General features: G+C 39.4%; 1 protein-coding gene across 1 annotated transcript; it reads right to left on the bottom strand.

The window, feature by feature from the left end:
- Positions 1 to 801: 801 nt before the first annotated feature.
- Positions 802 to 16,185, bottom strand: hvcn1 (hydrogen voltage-gated channel 1). The gene is made up of 6 exons (XM_048555663.2): positions 15,819 to 16,185; positions 14,228 to 14,417; positions 7,316 to 7,420; positions 1,425 to 1,656; positions 1,110 to 1,222; positions 802 to 1,034 (listed from the first exon to the last, which is right to left on the bottom strand). The coding sequence occupies exons 2-6, from the start codon at positions 14,390 to 14,392 to the stop codon at positions 969 to 971; spliced, it is 681 nt and encodes a 226-aa protein (XP_048411620.1). The 5' UTR covers positions 14,393 to 14,417; positions 15,819 to 16,185; the 3' UTR covers positions 802 to 968.
- Positions 16,186 to 24,574: the final 8,389 nt, after the last annotated feature.

Genomic DNA, 24,574 nt, shown 5'->3' with positions numbered 1-24,574 from the left:
AATGACACCAATTTTCCAAAATGTATCTTTTTTTTCTTCCAAGGTGGAAGCCACATAGTCTTACAGTTTACAATCAATCCCAGAAGCTGCACTGACAGCCCAGTTAGTAAATGCAGCATGTAGCACACACAGATAGCAGAGAGTTAATGCTGAGTTTTACGTGACTTGTTAGGAATTGAAGGAAGGTGAAGCTGAGTTAATATTCAGACAACAGCAAGAAACTCAACTTATTTCTATCATTCTTCAATTCTGAAGAGTCAGACTCAAATTTAAATGTTGATTCGCGTTCTCACTGCCAGACCTGCTCAGTATATCCAGCACTTTGTTTTCATTTCAGATACCAGAAGCTGCTAATGATGGTTACTACCGACCCTAGTAAGTAGTCAGCATCTTTAGCACTGAAGAGATATTCTAGTCTTTTGTGACACTTAAGTTTGTGTTTACGGAGAAAATATTTATTCAAATTTAAGGTGAATTACTGTCAGATTTGATTGTTTCCAAGCTTGGTCACATTGCTGAGGGTGCACTCTTCCTAGTAGCCTCTTGAATGTGACATTCATGGTGAACTGCACGGAAATACTCCTGGCTCCAATCAGTTCAAATTCAGGAGGTGAAAAGCAAAAGAACATTGGATTTTGATCACAAACAAAATTTATCCAGCCACCAACTGCCTGATAAGTCATCTTAATGAATTATTATTTTTAGTTATTGAGGGTAAGACTGGAATATAAACACAAGGATGATGATTTGAACAAATGAACTTTTTTAATTAAAAAATTGAATTATGGGAAGCAAGCTGGATTATCATTCTTTGGTATCACATCATTGTTAGAACATGTACACCAATATCTTCTGAGGTACACAAGAAAAGCTGTGTCTTATTCTGAAAAGACTCAGGTGGAGTGTTTACAAAAATTAAGTGCCATTCTAAATTCAGCTTTCATTCAAAACTTATGCAGAAAGCAATTTTACTTGATTGGATCATTTATGTTGTGTTCCTGGAGCAATCTACGTAGTCTCTCAACTTCTTGTGTCTACAAAAGGAATTTGACAAGTCAGAAACAATCTATTTTAAAAACAAATGACCTTTGTAAGGTGGATGATCTTACCAGTTGAGTGCATTCATTCTGGAGCTCACCAATTCTCCAGTTGAGGTGGCTGTTTGCACGTTTAAGCTCAGTTTCTTTCTTTACTGCACGTGACTTCACAGTCATCAGGATTCCTATAGTGAGTTAGAAATGCTACTAAATGTACAGAATGGTCAGTTTATTCTTGCATTAAAGTTTAACTCTTGACTGATTAATATAGCTTTCCTGCCCTAGTGGCTGAATGCAACTGTTTAAGGTGTCAAGACAAAAGAAATCCATCTCCCTTTTCCAAATTTTGTATCATCCCATTTAAAGATATTCAATTATGAACCGTACCATTTATTATTCTTGCCACTCTCCACAGTCGAAGCAGTATAAGTAAGCCCACGCCATCAAAAGCATCTTCCCGGGAGATGTAGACAATATCAAGAATGAAAGATACAATAACAATAACCGCATCCAGGACTTCAAACTTGTGCCAGAAAAATTCCAAACGGAAGGCATATAATTTACCAATTAGCTCCAATATAAAGAAAGTCAAAATAGCAATACTCAGGTAGTGAAATACCTGGAAAAGAAGGAACATGTGTTAAATCTGTAGTCAAATAATAAATGAAATAAAAACTCATGATTTAATATGTTTAGAAAATCATTTTAAATGTAGCATCTTAGAAATTAACATGACTATCTCAAATTAATTTCCATATGTTTGTCAATCCACTGAAAACTATTTTTTGTATTAGGTTATACCTTCCTTAATGGCTATGTACATAAACGTCCCAATTGCTTGTAGTTCAATTTCAAGTATGGGCTAGTAGATATTTGTAGAGAAAAGAAGTTGTAGTATTCTCGAAGGATTTTGTAACCGATTGCTATATAACACCATCTGAAACTTGATGGTTGAAGCCTGGCCTTGATTTTCATTAAACCAGAGACACATCTGCTGAAGCAAGAAAGTTGTCCGGAATCCCAAGTCCCTGAAATCAACATTTCTCACTTTCACAAGGTCAGCCTATTGTTTATGCTTACCTTCTTCCCAGATGTAGCTGGTCATTTACACTTACACGAACAACTGCTTCCACTGGTCAGATTTTGGGGTCCCTGGTCTCTGGAACCTTGACTGTAGACTAGGCCAGCACAGGTGTCCTCAGTGCATATCTTTTGAATAGCTAGATTACCCCTTTGGAGAGCTGAGGTACCCCAGCAGATATCCATCCTAGGACAGCTTGGGGGTGAGCACCAGATATCATTTGAGGGTTGGGTTCAGTTGCCCTTTCAGACTGTTAACTCTAGAGAAGATGGTACGTAGACCCCTGGAACTGTGCAGGATCTCAGCACATGTTTCTATGCATAGATGTACTTTTCTCTAAGAGTGCAGTGTGCAATGTCCAATGTAGAAATATATTTTTTTTCTCCTATGCACATAGCTGCTTGTGGGTACTCACTGAGTTAGCATGATGGGTGAAGGGGAAATTGTAGAAGTATGCACTAAGTTGGGAATGTGGTATAAGGGGTCATGGGGTTGACTACAGCACATTAGATTGTGTGGGGTGGATGTGTTGCAGGTGAACATTTTACCTCTATCCTCTTCTGGACAGGTAAGATGCTACTTTGAATCTAATTCTAGGGCATGTTTGATGACGGACCAAAAACTGAGGGCTTCGTGTTTAGATCGGCACACAAGGACAGGTCTCCTGAAGATAACAACAGCAAGCTGCAAGCACTCATAAAACCATTTGTCAACATGAATTTCTGCCAGTGAAGGAAGGGAAGTACAGAATAGACGGAAGGACCAAGTCAAAAGGCCAGAGTAAGTGTGTTGCAAGCAGAACCAGGGAAAAATATACAAGTGCAAAGATCTTCAAATTAACCTGTTGGGCAAACAGGGAGCAAAGTGAAAACAAACAAAAGTAAGGATTGTTTTAGGATAGGATGCAGACACACAGTGTAGAATTGATATGAGCTCAGTCAAGCATGACAGTGACTTTTTTGGTCACTGGGTTCAACCTGAGAAAAGGATGGAATTACGTACTAATGTGGGAGAGTGTTTGGCAGGAGCTAAACAGGATCATTTCAGTCTTAACGGAGTTTGAAAAATTTTTGTTCGATCCTCAAGTTGTTAGACAAGGTGTAGGACGACATTGATGATTTTGAAATCAAGGCCAACAGGATAGCACAGGAAGTTGACCCCATACATAATTGATAATATTTACTCAGGGATAGTATATACCCAAGGAAAAGTAGGATAATAATGGAACTAAACAAAGGATAGATCAAAATAAAAGCTGGTGTCCTGGCTATGTTGGCACAAGTAAAGGTTGAGGCACAAGAGGACCACAGGAACTGTAGCCATTAAAGATTGAACAGACTGGACCAATGTTCTCTGAAGAATGAGAAGTGATCTTATTCAAACGTACAAAGTTACTGTAGGGATTGACAGACCAGAGACAAGAATTACATTCCCCATGTCTGAGAGGTACAGAACCAGAAGATGTAGTCTCAAGTTAGGGGATTTGCCATTTATGAACAAGACAGGGAGGAAATTCTTCACTCAGTGGATGGTGAATTTTTATAATTCTTTGTCCCAGAAGACTGTGTTATAGAAATCTATCAGTCTTAACATATGTTATGTATTAAAATCATGACAAAAGAGATCATACACAAAAGTGGTGTTAAAGTAGAAAATCAGCCAGGAACTCATTAAATAGCTCCAAAGTCTGAATGGGCTACTGCTATTCCATTTTTTATGTTTACATGTTCTTATTAAATCCTTTAAACCTGCACTACCACATGTTTTGGCTTATCTTACCTCAACTTCATTTGCCCTTCTTAGTTCTTTTATCTTTGATACCCTTACCCAAGAAAAATCTATTGATCAGTCTTGAAAGCTTTAATGTTCTAGTATCCGCAGCCTTTTGGGGTAAGATAATTCTAGAGTTTGTAAAGAAATGCTTCCCAATGGCCAAGCTCTCACTTTAAGATAATGCCCTGTCATTCTTAATTGTACCCCTCCCCAGAAGGATGGTTTCTTTGTAGCTCCCTGTTGATTCCTTTAAACATCTTTTGAAGCACCTCTATCAGATAACTACATTATCTTCTATACTGAAAAGGAAATACCAGCCAAATGTATGTAAATTATGATAATTCAATCCTCAAGTGTGCGAAAAGTTTTGGATACCCTCCTTTGGAAAGGGAATTTAACTTGTTTCAGAAAATACTGGCCTCATAAGAATTCAAGCGGATTACACTCAAAATTGACATTTTTCATTGTCAAACATGACATTTCATCAAAATGGCCAAGGCTACAACAACTAAACAGCATGACTCCTCATTCGTAGTGACATTATTGCCTAGCTCTGCATAGTCTTGTACAGCACTAGCCTAAGGATCATTGGTTAAATTGGGAACTCAGGCCAATTTTTCTCTCTCTGAACCACTGTCACAGGCAAAACTGAGATCATCAACTCATATTTAACAGTATCAGAGCCTAATACTTCTGATTATAATAAGTCAGCCACACTCAAGGTCAACATCACCCAGGGCAAAATAGTCCATGAGATTGGCACCACATGCACAAAATAAATCCATTCTCTCCTATCAGTGGTGCTCAGTAGCAGCATGTACTGTCTTACAAGGTGCACCACAGAAATTTGCCAAAGATCCCTGGAATGCACCTTCTAAACCCATGACCACCTCCATCTTGGAGGACAAGGGCAGCAATTACATTGAAAGACCACCACGGGCAAGGTCACCTAAAAACCACTTACTGTCCTGACTTAGAAACTGATCACTGTTTCTTCACTGTCTCTGGGTCAAAATCCTGGAATTCCCTCCCTAAGGTCATTACGGATATACTTATAACACATGGACTACAAGCGGTTCAAGAAGGTAGCTAACCACCACCTTCTTAAGGCCAACTAGGAACAGGCAATAAATGATGGCCAACCAGCGATGCCCACATTCCGTAAGTGAATTTTAAAAATTCACAAATACATGACCACAGAGACTGAATTCCAGTGCTTTAACCTTAAAATGACTATTGACTAATGCATATGAATTCCAAAATCTGGACTCTCTTCTTAATTTGTTTTTATTTGGTGTCTTCCAAGGTAGATTAATTGGTGGATGAAAGATACATTTAAGCAGTTGTGTTATTGACAATGTTATTAATTTTTAGATAGAACAGGATGTGAAAAACCTGATGAGTGTGCCCATGTGATTATCAAGTTTCAAATACATTTGTTAATTGGCACTGCTTTAGTTAATTATTGTTTTACAACTTTTAATATGCTCTCCTATTTCAATCATCTAAAGCTAAAAAATTGCAAGGCTCCAGGGAAAGAATAAGATGAACCAGGCATGTTCTTCCAAAAAGCCCACACAGACAATAGACGAAATGGCTTCCTCTATGCTGCAACCATTGTATTGATCCTATTCTATAATTTGTTCATATTATTTCATGTTTCATTCCATTCTGTTTCTTCTTGTTAATTGACATTTCACCCATAGGACTTCGGGCTTTCTGTAAACACGTACATTCACTAACCAGCGGGTGAGACTTATATTTGCAAAATTACAGGCAACTCTGAATAGCAATAAGTCAAAATTTCTTTAATGATGCTACATGTAATCCAAAAGAAACTATAGGTACATCAATATATTTAAAGGAACATTGAGTGTGAATTCTGTAATATGTAATGCATTTCTGCACGGGTGTGCGATAAACGCAACTTCATGTGTGTCTGATGTTTACTACAAAATGGCGTTCATTAAGAATTAGGCTCAGGGAAGAAGATTCTCTTGCAAAGTATTCATCTTTATTGCTATTCTGTGATGGTGATATAGGCAGGATATGTACTCTGATTAACTGGTAAATGAACTTGCAAAGCAGGCAAAATTAACAGTGAGGATTTAATGAAATAGCTTTGAAAAATGATCTGATCATGAATAAAGACTGCTTATAAATCGCATTGAACATACTTGATAATGATTTATTTGTTCATTTGTGACCCCATTAAATTTAAGTGGAATGAAATAGCTATTCAATTATGTTTACACAGTTCAGAAGAATTCAGTGTGTTTGGGCTAACCTTCTATCAGAACAACCAAAAGCTATTCCTGTTCCTTGATTCCTTCTGTGCTTCTCTTAACCACAGCCTATGGAAGAGCTATAACAACTCTTACCTTTCAAAACGGCTCAATCTTTCAGTATTATTTTAATTTTAAATAGCCATTTATAAAATCCTCAGTAAATATTCTTTTCCTGTTTAAACTATAAAAATGTGATCATTTTAAACAACAATATAAATTGCTGGAAAAACTTAGCAGGTCTGGCAGCATATGTGGGTAGAAGGCAGAGTTAATGTTTCAAATTCGGATACCCTTCTTCAGAGATTGTTTAATAACCTCTCAAATGTTCTCTTGGTTTTTTCTACTCTAGTGCAGAACTGGAGCTTTTTGAAATAACTAGTTTCTTATTCCTTTCATCATCCTGGTCAATCTATGCTGTCTGTTTTATGGCATCAATGTCCTCTATTCAATACATAGCCTAACTAACCATTGCCTTGTAGTAATTTATTATTACTTTCTTAAAAAAAAACTTCATTTCATGCCAACATTTCGCAGTAGAAGTCCATCTTTGCTCTTAGTTCATCCTATAACATTTCCCTGCCTGGTAAACTTAAAAAGCTGAAAAAGACCATTAAACTAAATATACTTTAAATCACTGACAGTAGATGAGCTAATGGAACATCAGTAATGGGATCTGTTCATCTAACTCTGCATCCTTTCCATTGCAAAGACTTGCACATTATTAATATCCTCTTCATCCATGTCTGTCACCTTCAGACTCAAATATTATAACTTCAGCTCATGCAAACTTCTCTTCTTATACCCTTATCCTCATTACCACACCATTCTGTCCACAAGACCTAAAATTTAAAATTCTCATCATGTGGTTTTACACCCCCTCATGGTCTTATTCTTCCCCATCTCTCTAAGATTGCTCAATCTCCACAAATTTGCCAGCCTATATCCCAAATATTTTGATTCTCTGACTCCAGCATTTTGGATCTCCCATTGCTTCACGCCATCCATTAGCCATTGATGTCTCAAGTAACTGAATTTATGTCTAAACCTTGCTGCCACGCTACATCTTTCACCTTTAACCAAGCTTTAAAATATATAAATATAGCTATTAAAATTGACATAAATGTATTTGATCATACCTGAGGCGCTATTTTCTCTTTGTCCACTTCAATGACTGCTAAATCCATCAGCAATTCACACAGTACAAACAATGCATCCAGAATGACTAAACACACAATGGCAATCTGTTTTAAATAAAACATTGAAAGTAAGTGCACTGTAGGAGCAGGTACGGCAAACATGGCCATAGCACACTATTTGCAGTACATTCTATTCAGAGCAGGTTCTTAACATCTTTAGTACAGTTAAATGTAACAACTTCTTGTCTCTACCTTGCCTGCCTGGAAACAGGTTGTCCAGTTTGCAAACAGCCTTTATCTAACGAATGTGTAATACATTGTTGTTTCACCCATTTAAAGAATGACATGGCAAAGTGTATCCCTCTCCTTAAAGGACTCAAAATGTGAATTTCATGACATTTCTCATTTTTTTCACTAATTAAGTAATGTGATTGTTTGACAGTTACCAGTGGCTGACTTTAGCAATTAAACAGAGTTATAGCTGGTCTGTGGAGTAAATAATCAGAATTCCAAAAATTTTATTTTGTTGGTGCAGCTTACTATTTTAAAATTTCTCAAGAGGAATACAAATTTTCAGACTGGAGGCTTGTGACCAGCAGTGTGCCACAAGGATTGGTGCCGGGTCCACTGCCTTTTGTCATTTATATAAATAATTTATAATATGAGCATCGGAGGTATGGTGAGTAAATTTGCAGATGACACCAAAATTCGGAGTTGTGGTGGCCAGCGAAGGTTACCTCAGAGGACAACAGGATCTTGATCAGATAGGCCAATGGGCCATGGAGTGGCAGACGGAGTTTAATTTACATATATATGTGAGGTGCTGCATTTTGGAAAAAGCAAATCAGGGCAGGATTACACACTTAGTGGTAAAGTTCTAGGGAGTGTTGCTGAACAAAGAGATCTTGGAGTGCAGGTTCATAGTTCCTTGAAAGGGGAGTCACAGGTAGATAGGATAGTGAAGAAGGCATTTAGTATGCTTGCCTTTATTGATCAGTGCACCGAGTACGGGAATTGGTAAGTCACGTTGCAGCTGTACAGGACATTGGTTAGGCTACTATTGGAAGGATTTTGTGAAAGTAGAAAGGGTTCAGAAAGGTTTTACAAGGATGTTGGAGGGTTCGAGCTACAGGGAGATGAAGAAAAGACTGGGGCTATTTTCCCTGGAGTGTCAGAGGCTAAAGAGTGACCTTACAGGGCTTATAAAATCATGAGGGGCATGGATAGGGTAAATAGGAAAGGTATTTTCTGGGGGTGGGGAGTCCAAAACTTGACGGCATAGGTTTAAGACAAGAGGGGAAAATTTTTCACGCAGACGATGTTATGTGTATGGAATGAGCTGCCAGAGGAAGTGGAGGAGGCTGGTACAATTACAACACTTAAAAGGCACCTGGATGGGTATATGTAGAGGAAGGACTCAGAGTCATACCAGCAAAATGCTAGCAAATGGAACTAGATTTATACAGGATGGCCATTCAGCACGGATGAGTTGCACTAAAGGGTCTGTTTCTGTTCTGTATATCTGTCTGACTCTATAACTGAGAAAGCTCAGCCTTTGAAAGCTTAGCCTGTCCAGTGTGGGCCTGTTGGTAACTTTGCTCTAGTTTTTATGGCTCCAGAAGAATATTTGTTGAACACCATACCGCCACTGATGCATTACTGCAAGGATAAATTCAAGTCAAAGAAATTTAAAGAATTTTGGGCACAAAACAACTAATTAAAATATTTTAAATCAAATTGTAAGCCTCCAAACTCTGTAAATAAAGCAGGTAATAATAGTTATGTCAATTTATCGTCCAGCCATAAACCACTTGTGCTTCCTTCCTACAACATTACCTGATCAACCCATTTCTTGTACATTAACCGCTGCCCATAAATGACTTTAATCTCTACAAATTTCAAAGTCCAGAATACCCAATCTTTACTCGATTCCAATATTTGCACAGGATCCAAACTAGTTTACAAAGACACAAAATTCAAAATCAGTGTTATATATTAAATAAAATTATGCTTGAATCTGTCAGTGATTTTAATTGAACAATGCTGATCCTTAATTATGAATGCAAATGAAACAAAATAACTTTCTTACTGGCAGTAATCCATGGTGATGTTGTGCTCAAAACATGACATGTTTACATAGTTCCTGAATAGACCACATCAATGTTCCAAATTCAAGTAATGCGGGAATGTCAAAACCACAGCAAAGCTCTGTTATAATCCTACATTCGACTTGCTAATTTAATCATAAAACTGTTCACAAATTTTGACCTAATTATTTTAACTGTGTGCATATAGAGAGAATTTGATCAAATTAAATAGGGCAATGAGGACATAAAATATTGCAAAGATAATCTACCCAAATGACAATTCACACATGTCATGGATTCAGACCCAATCATTTTATCACCTGATGGAAGTGCATAACAAGAAATAGCCTTGCTCCAACTCCTAAAAATTGGTCAGATGCCAGCAAAGTAGTCTGACATTATATAGGACAATCTTCAGCTTTGACCTTAGAGTCCACTGAATAGTTTATGTCGATGTTAATAGAGTATTTTGGATAAATGCAAAGTATTGCATTTTGGTAAAACCAACAAAGGCAGGACTTATACAATTAAAAGTAGGCCTTGGGTACTGCTGTAGAACAGAGGGTTCAGATACATAATTCTTTGAAGTTTGCATCATAAATATACAGAGTGGTTAAGGCAGTGTTAGCGTGTTTGCCTTCATTGCTCAGACCTTCGAGTATGGGAGTTGGGACGTTATGCTGAGGTTGTACAGGACATTGGTCTGGCCACTTCTGGAGTACTGTGTGCAGTTCTAGTCGCCCTGTTATAGGAAAAATATCTTTAAGCTGGAGAGGATTCAGAAGAGATTTACCAGGATGTTGTCAGGAATGGAGAGTTTGGATTGTAAGGAGTGACTGGATAGACTGGGAGTCATCCACTGGAATATAGGAGTTTGAGGGGTGACCTTATAGAGGTTTATAAAATCCATGATGGGTGTAGATAAGGTGAATGTAACAGTCATTTCCCTAGTGTGGGAGATTTCACGACTAAGGGGTACATTTTTAAGGCAAGAGGAGCAAGATTTAAAAAAAGACATGAGAAGCAATTTCATAAACCTCCCCCCCGCCCCCCCCCCCCCCCCCCCAACACACACACACACACAGAACTGTTCATGTGTGGAATGAACTGGTATTGTAGCCACTACATTTAGGTGGCTAGCCCAGTTCAGTATCTGGTCAATTAGAGGATTCAGTGGCAGTAATGTTGTGGGACAGAGGTTAGATTCTCTCTTGTTGGAGATGATCATTGCCCGGCACCCCTTGGCCCAAACATCATTTGCTACTTGTCAGTCCGAGCCTTGCTGTTGTCCAGGACATGGACTGCTTCAGTATCAGAGGAGTCACAAGAAGTGCTGAACATTGTGCCGCCACAAATGAACATCCTGTTATCTGACCTTATGATGGAGGGAAGGTCATTGGTGAAGTAGCTGAAGATTGCTAGGGCCAGGACACTACCCTGAGGAACACCTGCGGAGATGCCCTGTAGCTGAGATGACTGACCTCCAATAACCATCATTTTCTTTAGTGCTAGTTAATAACATCAACCAGTTCATTGTGCTCCTGAGATGCTGCTTGGCCTGCTGTGTTCATCTAGCCTCACATTTTATTATCTTCCCTTCATTCCTGTTGACTCTAGCTTTGCCAGGACTCCTTGATACCATACTCTGTCAAACATGACTGATGTCAAGTGCTGTCAGTTTCACCTCACTTTGAAATTCAGCTCTTTTGTCCATGTTTGAACCATAGGCTGTAATGAGTCAGGAGCTGAATGGCTCTGGCAGAACCCAGGCTGGTCAGTGAGCAGGTTATCACTATTCAAGTGCTGCTTGGCAGCACTGTTGATGACATTTTCTACCTCTTTAGTAATGATTATGGGTAGATAGATGGGGTCATAACTGGCTGGGTTGTATTTTTCTTATATTTTATGAATAGGACATACCTGAACAACTTTTTCACATTGGTCGGGCAGATGTCAGTGTTGTAGCTGTACTAGAACAGTTTGGCAAGGTATGTGTCAAGTTCTGAAACACCAGTCTTCATAACTATTGCTGGTATATTGTCAAACCCCATAACCTCTGCAGAAATGAGTCTCTTCAGTCACTTTTTGGCATTAAACACAATGTACTGAATTTCTGTGGCCTCTGAACGAGGCCAAAGATCATTCACTCAGCACTTCTGGCTGAAGACTGCTTAGCCTCATCTTTTGCACAGTGATGGCTCTTCCATCACTGAGGATAGGGATGGGGATATTTGTGGATCATCCTCCTCGTCCTCCACTGAGTTGTTTCATTGTTCACCATCATTCACAACTGGATGTGATAGGACTGCAGAGCACAGATCAGATCCATTTGTGGTGGAATCTCTTAGTGCTGTCCATCATTTGCTGATGTATGCAAGTTGTCCTGATTTGTAACTTTGCCAGCCTGATTTTTAGGCATGCCCTTCCTGCATTCTACACTGAACCAGGGCTGATCCCCTGGCATGCTGTGAATGCTTGTGTGAGGAATACACTGGGCCACAAGGTTGCAGAGAGAACAGAAGAAGTGATAATCAACAAGCAGTTTTCTCGCCCCTGTCTGTCCTAATCCCATGTGCCTGTGGATTCTGAACTCAAGTGGAGTTCTCCCAATGCAACGCTCTCTCAACTGTTCATCACTGTGCCATCCCCTCTATCTGTTCATGCCAATGGGACAGGAAATACCCAGGAATAATGACTGCATTGTCTGGGACATTGCTCGTAAAGAATTGTTCCACGAATGCGATGATACCAGGCTGTTGCTTGACAATCCTGAGAGACAGCATTCCCAATTTTTGTACTGGTCCCAGATGTTAGTAAGAAGGACTCCGAAGGGTTGACAGGGCTGTGTTTACTCTAGCTGACGTTCGGTAGTCCTTCTGATTTCATTCCTTTTTTGTGACTTTCTGTGGTTGACTGCCTTGCTAAGCCATTATGAAGGCAGTTAAAAGTCAACCAGTATTGTGGGTCTGGAGTCACATATAGGTTAGACAGGGAAGAATGATAATTTTCCTTTCCTACAAGGATATTAGAAAACCAGATGGGACTGAGAGAAGAAATTCCTCCTCATTTCGGTCTTAAATTGAAGGGTTTTTTAAAAAACTGTGTCTCCTAGGGGTGAACTGCCCACAAGAGAAACATCCCAGGGTTTACCCAGTGAAGCCCCCTTAGAATCTAACTTGTTTCAACATGACTTAATCTTCTAAATTCCATTAAGTATAGTTGCCAACCTTCCCTTGTCAAATCACATTCAGCGTAGGAACTGGCCTCATGAACGTTCTCTGAACTGCTTCCAATGCAGGGTCCATTGGAAATGCAAAACTGCACACACTGAAGGTGAGCCATTTGCCTTCCTAATTACTTGCTGTATCTGCTTGCTTCTTTTTTGTGACTCTTGTACACGGTCCCCAGACCCTCTATACCACAGCATTCCACATTACTCTCAACATTGTTAGCACTTATCTCGTGTAGTAATCTTTTACGTTGGACCTTTTCAAATGTCTTTTAGAAATCCAAAGATGCTACATCCACAGGATGCCCTTCATTCACTCTGCTTTCTACCTCCTCAAAAAAATTAAAATAAATGTGTCAAACACGATTTTCCTTTCACAAAACCATGCTGACTCTGATTGCTGTATAATTTTTAAGTGGCTTGATATGACTCCTTAATCGTGGGTTCTAGCATTTTATAGTTTCTACTTTGCATCTCCTTTTTGTGCCGACGGCTGGCATTATTTCATGGTTTTCCAATTCACCGGATCCTTTCAAGAATCAAGGAAATTTGTGGCAGGTTACAACCAATGCATCCACTATTTCTGCAGGCACTTCTTTTAAAACCCTTCGGTTTCAGCCTACAGGTCCTGGGGGCTTGTCAGCCTTTCATCCCCTTAGTTCTTCTCATACATTTTCTCTAATGATAGAGATTGTATTAATTTCTTCTGTCCCTTTGACTTAGGCTTCTAGTTTCTTCCACTCTGAAGATGCAAAAATATTCATGCCAGATTTAGGGCAACAAGACTTTGAATAGCTCAGTCAACTCTGATGTTAATGTCTAATCAATTTTTATTTAAGCACAGCCAACTTTTAATTCAACTCAATTTAAAAAAAAACAAACCATTTAATTTGCATCAAGCCTGATACACTGTAGGGACATTGTAATATTGACTTACTGATTTATAACAGCCTGTGGAACTTAGAACTTACTTTTAGATGATAGTTGGACATGGTTTTATTCCAAATGGGAGGTTTAGTGAAAGAATAAATAATACAAAGGATGTTTTAAATCATTGTTCCATCTGCATTACAGGCCACTAATGTAGTCTCATGAAGACACAAAATGTATTGTTCGAGGCCAGTGATATTTTTATTAGTTTGCCATGGTTAACCACATATAGATAACCACCTCTAATGAATAAACCAGCATGAATAATTCTGTCAGGGATAGTAAGAACTGCTGATGCTGGAGTCAGAGATAACACAGTGCGGAGCTGGAGGAACACAACAGGCCAGGCAGCATCAGAGGAGTAGGAAAGCTGACTTTTCGGGGTGGGACCGTTCTTCACTAAATTTTCAACCCAAAACGTCAGCTTTCCTACTCATCTGATGCTGCCTGGCCTGCTGTGTTCATTCAGCTCTACACCTTGTTATCTGTGAATAATTCTTTTTTAAAAAAATAACTTGTGAAGCGAACATTTTATAGAATGTGTAACAAATCCGCAATCCTAATTTTATTGTATATGTAGTAAAGTATAATTTCAGAAATTGTATCCCTTAACGAGACATACAGTACAATTGCTGACATTTATTTGTATTAAATTTAAGACTGTACCTGAAAATTGTTTGAATTAAATAACCATTTGAGAGCATCCCTGAAAGTTAATCCAGATGGAAGGCTTTCTTCATTAGCATCTGTTAGATCATCATGGCTTTCCTCTTCTTGCCACTTTTGGTAATCATCACCCACAGTGGTGAAGTATTTTAGGAAGTTTGCCATCAGTGCTTTTACAAAAGTATCAGTCCTATAAAACCAGGAGATAAAATTATTCAAAATGTGTGAACATACCTCCAGAGATGTCAAAAAAATTCAACAGCAATTCTGGTTTCAGATTATTCAGTACTCTTAACTCATGATGGTTATAATAGTCAATAATAATGAATGGCTTTGAGTAATTCAGGTTCACTTTGTAACCTCTAAACCTTTCCAAAGCCATTTTCAAAATGTAAAAATTTTTTTAAAATACCTTAAATCAAGATCGCTATAATGTGCAAAATAATTGAGTGTTTTTACGAAATAACACAAAGAATCACAATTGTGTTCTATTGCAGAAGGAGGTCATTCTGCCCATCATATCAACACTAGCTCTTAAAATGAGCATTACCTACGATCAGTCTCTTGCTTTTTCACCATATTATTGAATATTATTTATGTCCAAACAACCATCAAATACACTCGTGAATTCTTCAACTGAACCTGCCTCTGCCACATTTCCAGGTAGTGCATTCAGACTCTAACTACCTCCCATGCAGACAAGTTTTTCCTCAGCTCATATTTTCTCTTATTGCAACTCATTTTAAATCTGTGCCCTCTAGTTCTTGATATATTTATAAGCTGGACCGGTTTCTCCCTACATATGCCTTCACCCTCATGATCATCTTCTGAGCCATCTTTTCTCCAAGAAGAACAATCCTAATTTCTTCAGTCTACTGTCATAACTGAAATTTCTCACGATTTACCATTCAGGGTTTCTTTTTCCTCTCTTTTGGGAGATCCTGCCTCCAATGTCACCTTTTCTCTCTCCGAGGCTTTTCACAAAAAAGGAATTTATGAAATGTAAACCAGCATTCGACCTCCCTGAAGTTCATGAAAAGTTCATGAAAAGCTGGAAGGCAAGGGGGGTTGAGGTTACAGAAAGGTGGGTGGGGTAGCTGAACAGAAAAGCCAGAGTGAGCAAGTCAGAGAGGAAGGGAAGGTCAGGCAGGGCAGAAAAGACAGAGAAAAAAGGGTCGGGCGAGGAGGGAGGGAGAGAAGAGAAGACTGAGTTTCTCGCTGCTGAGGATCACAGTTTGAAGACTGGGTCTCAGAGTGAACACGGGATCGGAGATTCCCTCGTGATCTGAGATCCACTGGATCCCTCAGCGACAACCGCACAGTTTTTAAAAGTAGTTTTTGAAAAACTGAATGGTGGATATTTTGACACATCTGGGCACAACATTGGTCAAACGCAGCTTTCGTAATTGCTTTTCGCTGAGAAGCTGAGAGCGCGTGATTTGCCTTTGCAAACCAATTTCCTCAGCTCGGGGCTGCTCCGGGCTCCTTGCACAAGCAGCCAAAAGGAGCGGATTTACAAAGTCCCATCAAAACAGTGAGCTCTGACTAAAGTCACTCATGAAACGGAGAAACTTCGCCATAATGTACTTACAAGGATAACGGTTTTGGTAAGGAAAGGAATGTTTCTTGCTCAGAATCTCCTTCGTTTGCTAAATGCACTTTGACCTAAATCCCGTTCACGTTTTTCCCGAACTCGGATTGTTTCCTTCCGTTTTTCCGAATCTTCCTCCAACCTGTAAATTTGCTTTCGCTCTTTCTTTGTGCTAAGTCTTTAGCGGTGACACTTGTTTCGCACTAAGTCTTTCCAGTGTGAGGGGACACTTGGAGCTATTGGCTCGCCTGGAGTCAGATCACTGGACAAGCGGGGGAAACGCCCCTATGCTCCCAAGAGGGCAACAGCAGGGAGCTCTCTGAGCCGAGACAGAGATTACTTACAAACCAGGTTACCCTGCAGGTACCGCCTCACATCAAAAAAGGTATGAGTTTTATACCAACATGAGCGAATGTCAGTTTTCCCTCCTCATCCGCTTTGGAGCCAGGTTTCGTTAATGCAATGAGACAAGACCAATCTGAGGAACGGTCACCGGACCCGAAACGTTAACTCTGTTTTCTCCTCCCCAGATGCTGCCAGACCTGCTGGGCTTCTCCAGCAACTTTGTTTTTGTTCCTGATTTACAGCATCCGCAGTTCTTCTGGGTTTTTTTTAGACAAATCCAATGATTGCTTCCAGTGTATTTCCCATACTCGGCTACTGCATTTTAACTATCTGCGATTTTTTTAAAAATGCTTCTTCACCGATGATTTAGATCTGAGCGATATCTCCCTTCAATCTTTTTCACCCTGTTTCATCAGGATACTTAGGTTTTACTCTTACGGTAGATACCTCGTGCTAAAAGGCTTTTTGCAAGAATGCTATCCCCACTAATTCCTCCCTTCTCTATGAGCTGATACAGGTTATTTTTAATTTTCTACATTGAAAACTGGATTCCTTCCTGCTGTAATGTCCAGAAGCGTACAGTAACAGTGCGGTGTCTGCTTATATGTATCCTATCCGCGTGGAGTAGTTCCCAACTGTCTCAGATGCCAGTGTTATGTGAAGTACAGACAAAGAATTGCAGATTCTGTAAGTCACAAACAAAACAGAAATTGCTGGAAAAACTCAACAGGTCTGGCAACACCTGTGGAGAGAAATCAGAGTTAGTGTTTCAGAAGCATCGGAGGTTCTGCTGAAGGGTCACCAGGTTCAAACCGTTAACCCTAATTTCTCTGCACAGATGCTGTCAGATCATGTGAAATGGAGTTGTTCACACCTGTTATGACACATTGGCGATGCATTGATTTCTCTGCACTTCCTGATTCTGTTGCACAGCGTTAGAAATCATTTGTGAAAACCTACCCTAAACTCACTTCCTAAGCTCCCAGTTTCATTTTTCAGGTCTGTACTTCACAGCAAGGTCCACAGTGATTGCTCTTTTAAACAATGATTTTGAGTCTACCCTAGCATCTCAAAGACACCTAGGATTGTCAGTCTGGATTGCAGACTGCATCAGTTCATCTGATTATTGTGTCAGTGACAATTTATGCTCAGTTAATAACCTTGACTAAGTGCCAGTGTAACCTCAATTCCTAAATCCTGATTGCAAACTAAATGTCATTTTATAAAGTTTTCAAAATTCATTAATGAAATACGGATATCACTGGCAAAGCCAACATTATTACCCAACCCTAACTGCCCTTAAAAATATGTTGCTGAGCTGCTTTACTGAAATACTGCAGTCTAACCACTGCTGTTAGGTAGGGATTAAAGGATTTTGACAATGAAGAGAGGGCAATATAGTTTCAAATTAGGATTAAATGTAACTCGGAGAAGACAATGTAACGGTATTATCACCTAGTTTAGTAATTCAGGAGGACCAGGCTAATGCTCCAAGAATTTAAACGCAAATCCCACCACAACAAATGGTGGAAATTAAATTCAGTTAATAAATCTGGAACATAAAAGTGCTGGTCCCTGAAGTGATCACGATTGTTTCCCGATTGTTGGAAAAACCCATCTGGTTCACATGCTGTTTTGGAAAGGAAATTGGCTGACCTACATGTGACACGAGATACATAGCAATTCGATTAACATTTAACTGCTCTCTGTAATGGCTGAGCAAGTCATTCAGCTCAAGAACCTTTAGGGATGGGCAACAAATGCTGGTCTTACCAGCAACAACCACATCTCCTGGAAGTATACATTAATTTGGAGGAAACTTGCTCTTCTAGGCGATAGAAGCCAACAGTGAAAGTTGCAGCTGTGTAGATGGGATGTATTGCTGCCACGATGTCCTGGTGTTAGAAGAATACATGTTTAAGGTGTGGAAAGGACTGCCTATCAAAAGAGCTGTGTGATCCTGAATGGCATTGAGTTTCTTCTCTATTGTTAAAATTGACCTCATCCAGGCAAGTGCAGAATATTCCATTAGACTCCTGACTTGTATCTTGTAGAAGGTGAGCAAACTTTGGGGAGTCAGGTGATAGTCAGTTTTAAGAGGTGTATTCTGTCCTTTTTATTGAAGAAAGGTTGAGACAGAGGTGAAAAGCAGTCTGCTCAAAGTCAGCAAAATAAACAGCTTGTGACCCCTTGGGTTTTTTAAATGTTGAAACAATAGAAGCAGCCTGAATGGGTGGGGTCAAGCTCTGAGAACCAGAACTTTTAGTTTTAGTTTCTGCAGTTGCTGGGGAAGCTTTACGTGGAAGCTCTTATTCCTTTCTCTGTCATAGCTAAAAGCTGGTGTTCTTTTCCTGCTGCTGGAATTGCATGTAAGACAACCTGTTTTACTGAATTCGCCTTTGCCAAAGGTGCATTGATGTAATGTTACTATACTAGAACAGTTAATTATTAGTAGTTATTATTATTTTAAGCATGTCAATAGTTATAGTTAAGCCATTTTAAAAATTGTTTGTATTTTAACTGGACTGTAAAAATAAAGTATGTTTAGCCTAAAGTTGAGTCATTTGACCAATCGAATCACATCTGGAATGTAACACCTAACACTTTTAAAATAAGAAAACATCAGAGTTCAGACTATCTTAATATATTTTGAGGGGGGTTTGGTCTGGCCTACAATAAATTCTGCCTATGCCACAGCAATCCAGGAGGCCTGTGAAGGTCTTGCAGCCTCTAAGTAACATGCATAATTATGTAGAAGCATTTAAAAGGGCCGGCGCAGTTCAATAAGTAAGCTATGCTCTCCAAAAACAAAAGGGCAGGGACGCATGTCAGGAGGTGAATTACATCCAGTGGAATAACCAGCCTCTTATAAAGTCTTACAGCACAGAAACAGACCTTTCAGTCCAAGCTGAACATAATCCCAAACAAAACCAGGCCCACCTGCCTGCTCCTAGCCCATATTACATAAGAACTAGGAGCAGGAGTAGGCCATCTGGCCCCTTGAGCCTGCCCTGCCACATAAGATCATGGCAGATCTTTTTGACACACAGCTCCACTTACCCACCCACTCACCATAACCCTTAATTCCTTTACTGTTCAAAATTTATCTAGCCTGGCCTTAAAAACATTCAGCGAGGCAGCTTCAACTGCTTCACTGGGCAGGGAATTCCACAGATTCACAACCTTTTGGGTGAAGAAGTTCCTGCTGATCTCAGTCCTACATCTGCTTCCTTTATTTTGAGTCAATGCTGTCTAGTCCTAGTTTCACCTGCTAGCGGAAACAACCTCCCTGCCTCCACCTTATCTATTCACTTCATAATCTTATACGTTTCTATAAGATCTCCCCACATTCTTCTGAATTCCAATGAGCATAATCCCAGTCTACTCAGTCTCTCCTCATAATCCAACCCTCTCAACTCTGGAATCAACCGAGTGAATCTCCTCTGCACCCTCTCCAGTACTAGTATATCCCTTCTCAAATAAGGGGACCAAAACTACACACAGTACTCAAGCAATGGCAGACAAAATTCCATTTGCCTTTTTAATTACCTGCTGCACCTGCAATCTGACTTTGTGATTCATGCTCAAAGACATACAAGTCCCTTTGTACAGTAGCAAGCTGCAATTTTTTTTTACCATTTAAAACAGTCCATTTTGCTGTTATTCCTACCAAAATGGATGACTTCACACTTATCAACATTGTACTCCATCTGCCAGACCTTTGCCCACTCACTTAGACTATCTATATCCCTCTGCAGACTTTGTGTCTTCTGCACACTTTGCTCCACCACCCATCTTAGTGTCATCTGCAAATTTTGACACACCACACTTAGTCCCCAACTCCAAATCATCTGTGTAAATTGCAAACAATTGAGGTCTCAACACTGATCCCTGAGGCACACCACTAGCCACTGACCACCTATCACCAACCAGAAAAACACCCATTTACTCTTTGCTTTCTACTAGTTGACCAATCTTTTATCCCGACCAATACATTACCTATAATACCATGCAACTTAATCTTATGCCTTTGGTGTGGTACCTTGTCAAATGCCTTCTAGAAATCCAGATATACCACATCCACAAGATTCCCCATTGTCCACCATGCAAATAATGTCCTCAAAGAATTCCATCAAATTAGTTAAACATGACCTACCCTTCATGAACCCATGCTGGGTGTTCCAAATGGGACAATTTATATCCAGATGTCTTGCTATTTCTTCCTTAATGGTAGATTCAAGCATTTTCCCCATTACCGAAGTTAAGCTAATTGGCCTATAGTTATCTACTTTTGTCTACTTACTTTTTTAAACAGTGGTGTCACATTGGCTGTTTTCCAATCTGCAGGAACCACCCCAGAGTCCAGTGAATTTTGGTAAATAATTACTAGTGTATTTGCTATTTCCCCCATCGCCTCTCTTAGTATCCTGGGATGCATCTTGTCAGGGCCAGGAGTCTTGTCAACCTTTAGCCCCATTAGCTTGCCCAGCACTGCCTCTTTAGTGATAATGATAGTTTCTAGGTCCTCACCTCCTATAACCTTTTTGCCATCAGTTTTCGGCATGTTATTTGTGTCTTCCACTGTGAAGACCAACATGAAATAACTGTTTAATATCTTGGCTATTTCCTCATTCCCAGTTATTAAATTGGACTTCTCATCCTGTAAAGGACTAATGTTTACCTTTGCCACTCTCTTACGATTTACATATTTATAGAAACTTTTGCTGCTTGTTTTTATATTCTGAGCTAGTTGACTCTCATCATCTATCTTACTTTTAGAGCTTTTTTGTGGCTTTGTTATTTTGAAGACTTCCCAGTCTACAAGTTTCCCACTACTGTTTGCTCTTTTGTATGTGGTGTTTTTTCCAATCTGATACTTTCCTTTATTTCATTTCCTTAGACATCCGTGGCTGACTATCTCCTTTCCTACAGTTCTTTCTTATCACTGGAATGGACTTCTGCTGAGCACCGTGAAAAATCGTTTTGAAAATCTTCACTGTTCCTCACCATAAAGTTATTGTTCCCATTCTACCTTAGCTAACTCCTCCCATCATAGTCTCCTTTGTTTACGCACAGGACATTGGTACTTCTCATGCTCCATCTGTATTTTAAATTCGACCATACTGTGATCGCTTCTTCTGAGAGGATCCCTAACTGTGAGATCACTGATTATTCCTGTCTCATTACACAGGACTAGATCTAGGATAACTTGCTCCCTCATAGGTTCCATTACATATTGTTCAAGGGAACTATTGCAGATGCATTCCATGAACCTCTCTTCGACGCTGCCATGACCAACCTGGTTTGACCAATCAATATGTAGATTAAAATCTCCCATGATAATTGCTGTACCATTTTTACATGCATTAGCTATTTCTATGTCTATTGCCCGCCCCACCACAATGTCATTATTTGGTGGCCTATAGACCACACCTATCGTTGTCTTCTCCCTGCTGTTCCTAATTTCCACCCAAATGGATTCAACCTTTAGTTCACCTATATCATCTGTCACTACCGTCCTGATATCATCCTTAAAAATCAGAGCGACACCACTTCCCTTACCTTGCTGTCTCTCCTTCCAAACTGTGTAATATCCCTGCATATTTAACTCAGTCATGACCATCCAACCATGTCTCTGTAATGGCCACTAAGTCAGCTAATCCTTCATCCGATCCTTTCCTATCTGGCTATATTAGAAATATTTACACACAGTTGAAATGATTTCTCATAATATAGCCTCAACTGTATGGTTTAAACAGATGAGATAGGAGGAACTGCAGATGCTGCAGAATCTGAGACAAACAAGGTGTACAGCTGGATGAACTCAGCAGGCCAAGCAGCAGAGAAGCAGGAAGGCTGTTGTTTCAGGCCTAGACCCTTCTTCAGAAGGCCTTCTGAAGACATTTCTGAAGGGTCTATGCCTGAAATGTCAGCCTTCTTGCTCCTCTGATGCTGCTTGACTTGGTGTTCATCCAGCTCTACACATTGTTATGAGTAATAAACATCTGTTTAAACCAGACAGTTTATTACTGATTTCTTGCACTGATCAAAGTTGCCTCTGAAAATGTCCACCCCCCTTTCCTATTCAACTGTTCTTCTCTCTTTGGGCTCAATCCCCACTTATCCTTTACTCCTTACCCTCTCCCCCAACACTATAAACTGATATTTTCCTAAATACCAGTTCAGAGGGTCACTGGATCTAAAATGTTAACTGTTTTCTCTTCACAGATACTGCCAGACCTGCTGAGCTTTTTCCAGCAATTTGTTTTGTTTCTGATTTACACCCTTTGCATTTTTTTTCAGTTTTTAAACACATGAATAAATGTTTTACTTTTAGTGTCAACTAATCACATTTACTTATGGATAAAGTAAACCAATTCTAGGGGGTAGAACTTGTCATTTCTAAGAGAACTAAAAAGAATATAGCTTGAAATGGAAATATTCCCAAGTTAGTAATGAGAGAATTTTTGGGAAGGAGCGATAGGGTGTTGTCAGTTGAAGAATTGAGGATTTGAGAGAAGGATATTTAAGAACAAGTACAAAGCAGTGAAGGGCTCATTGTGTGGAAAGGGAATGTGAATAATTGGTATATATTGAAGGTCGGAGAATATATGGCTATTGGTAATTGAGTTGGGTTGCAGAAAGTAAGGAACATTTTAGATTCCATTTAGTCAGCCTCACATTTAATGAATTTGCTGGGTTCACTGACTTACTGATCCAATTTCTCTAGTATTTTGAATTTACTTAACTCTACTTAAATGTGCTCAATGCCCTTGAGGAAACTACATGTAATGACATTAATTCACTGGATTCCTTTTACCTAACTACATTTTATTAACTAACTTCACAGACTAAATTTAGACATTTTAAAAAATTCAGTGTATTCACTGCAGGCCAGTTTGAAGAACTACTTTAGAACAGTGTGAAAATATCTCACGTCTAATGGAAGGTTGAATGGGAATAGACAAAGACAATCATCTGGACACTGATCAAAAGTGGATTGCACATCAGAAAGTACGACAGGAGGAAAATGGAAGCGGGGCAGAGCCATAAAGAAATGATATGGAATTTTAAAAAAACACAAACACAGCAAGAAGTCATAAGGTTGGGGTGGAAGGAAGTGTACTTGAAACTCATAGCATAGGAGACATGTAGTGGAAAAAGCAGAAAATAGTGGGGAGCTGGAAGGCCCAGCACACAGCAGACTAAGACTACAAAGCAATTTCATTGAGATAAGCAGGCAGCAGCAACACAATTGAAGATCCAAACTGAAATTTACCAAAGCCCACTCAGAGAAGACATGAGCAGGTAAAGGGTTACCAAAAGTTGGATACAACAAAATAGTTTTGTTAGCAGAATATCAAACAGGATGTGCAGTAATATCTTCTGATTTTCATACAAACATGGGTTAGGAGCAAAATGTAGGCATTTAGCCCTTCAAGACTGCTGTACCATTCAATAAGATCACATTTGTTCTGTTTGTGTTTCAAAGTCCATATTCCCATTAGCTTCCAATTATCTTTGATTCTCTTACCTATTAAGAATCTCTTCTTAAAATAACCATGCCTCTGCCACCCACTGAAGCAGTGACTCAAATCCCTCATCTGACCTCAAAGGGCAAACCTGAATTTCAAGTGTTCTCCTTTTCTGGAGTTAGATACACCACATTCTGCTTTTCAGACTGTATTGTTTTCATACATAAGTCAGCTGATTGGCATATGCTGTTAAACATTTGCCAATAAATATAAGAAAAGCAGGTAGTATGAATAAATCAACAAGCATCTGTTTTATGAAGCAGCTGAAAATTTTGTCCACAAATTGAAGTCTAAAAATATGGTACAGAGAAGGATTTCTTGGACACACAGCAGGATGGAAAGAAACTGACCAAAACTGCACAGCTACAAGTCTTAAATGATTTTCAAAATGGAAATGGAGTTTGATGAAAAAGTGAATGACCACTGTTTGCGTACAAAGCATGTGCAGTTAAGCATATTTCACTTCTACATGTTCCAAAGTGCTTCACAACCAAATATGCTAGTTTTAATGCAAACATTTCATCTCCCTTCTAGGTCACATTAGTGCTGTGTAGCCTCTGTCGAAGCGCTGTTGTTCTGTCCAGCTCCATCTATGGTCCAGTCTATCAGGTTTCTGGTTTTGTACTGTAATGGTATGCAGATAGAGTCTATTTCCACATGTTTGAAAACGAGGCATCCGTGAATTCTCATGCTTGTTTGTTTTGCTTGTCCTAGTATTGTAACTTCGTCCCGGTTAAACTTATGTCCTTCAAGCGTCATAGACAAGCACAAGAATTCAAGGAGACTTGATTTTCAACCACTGACGCAATCAACAAATATGTTGAAATTGATCCCATCTACATACCAGTACAGTACAAAACCAGGAACAAGGCTGCC

This window comes from Stegostoma tigrinum, chromosome 26 (genome assembly GCF_030684315.1).
Source record: "Stegostoma tigrinum isolate sSteTig4 chromosome 26, sSteTig4.hap1, whole genome shotgun sequence".
NCBI lineage: Eukaryota > Metazoa > Chordata > Chondrichthyes > Orectolobiformes > Stegostomatidae > Stegostoma > Stegostoma tigrinum.
Note: the sequence above shows the minus strand (reverse complement) of the source record. Positions and strands in the feature narration are given on the sequence as shown.

What these genes read in the sequence shown, in the direction of transcription:
- hvcn1 (XM_048555663.2), bottom strand. Translation starts at nt 14,392, where the DNA reads ATGGCAAACTTCCTAAAATACTTCACCACTGTGGGTGATGATTACCAA. An exon ending in AGTGGCAAGAATAATAAATG is followed by an intron (nt 1,223 to 1,424) that starts GTACGGTTCATA and finishes AACTCACTATAG; the next exon opens with GAATCCTGATGACTGTGAAG. An exon ending in AGAATGAATGCACTCAACTG is followed by an intron (nt 1,035 to 1,109) that starts GTAAGATCATCC and finishes TTCCTTTTGTAG; the next exon opens with ACACAAGAAGTTGAGAGACT.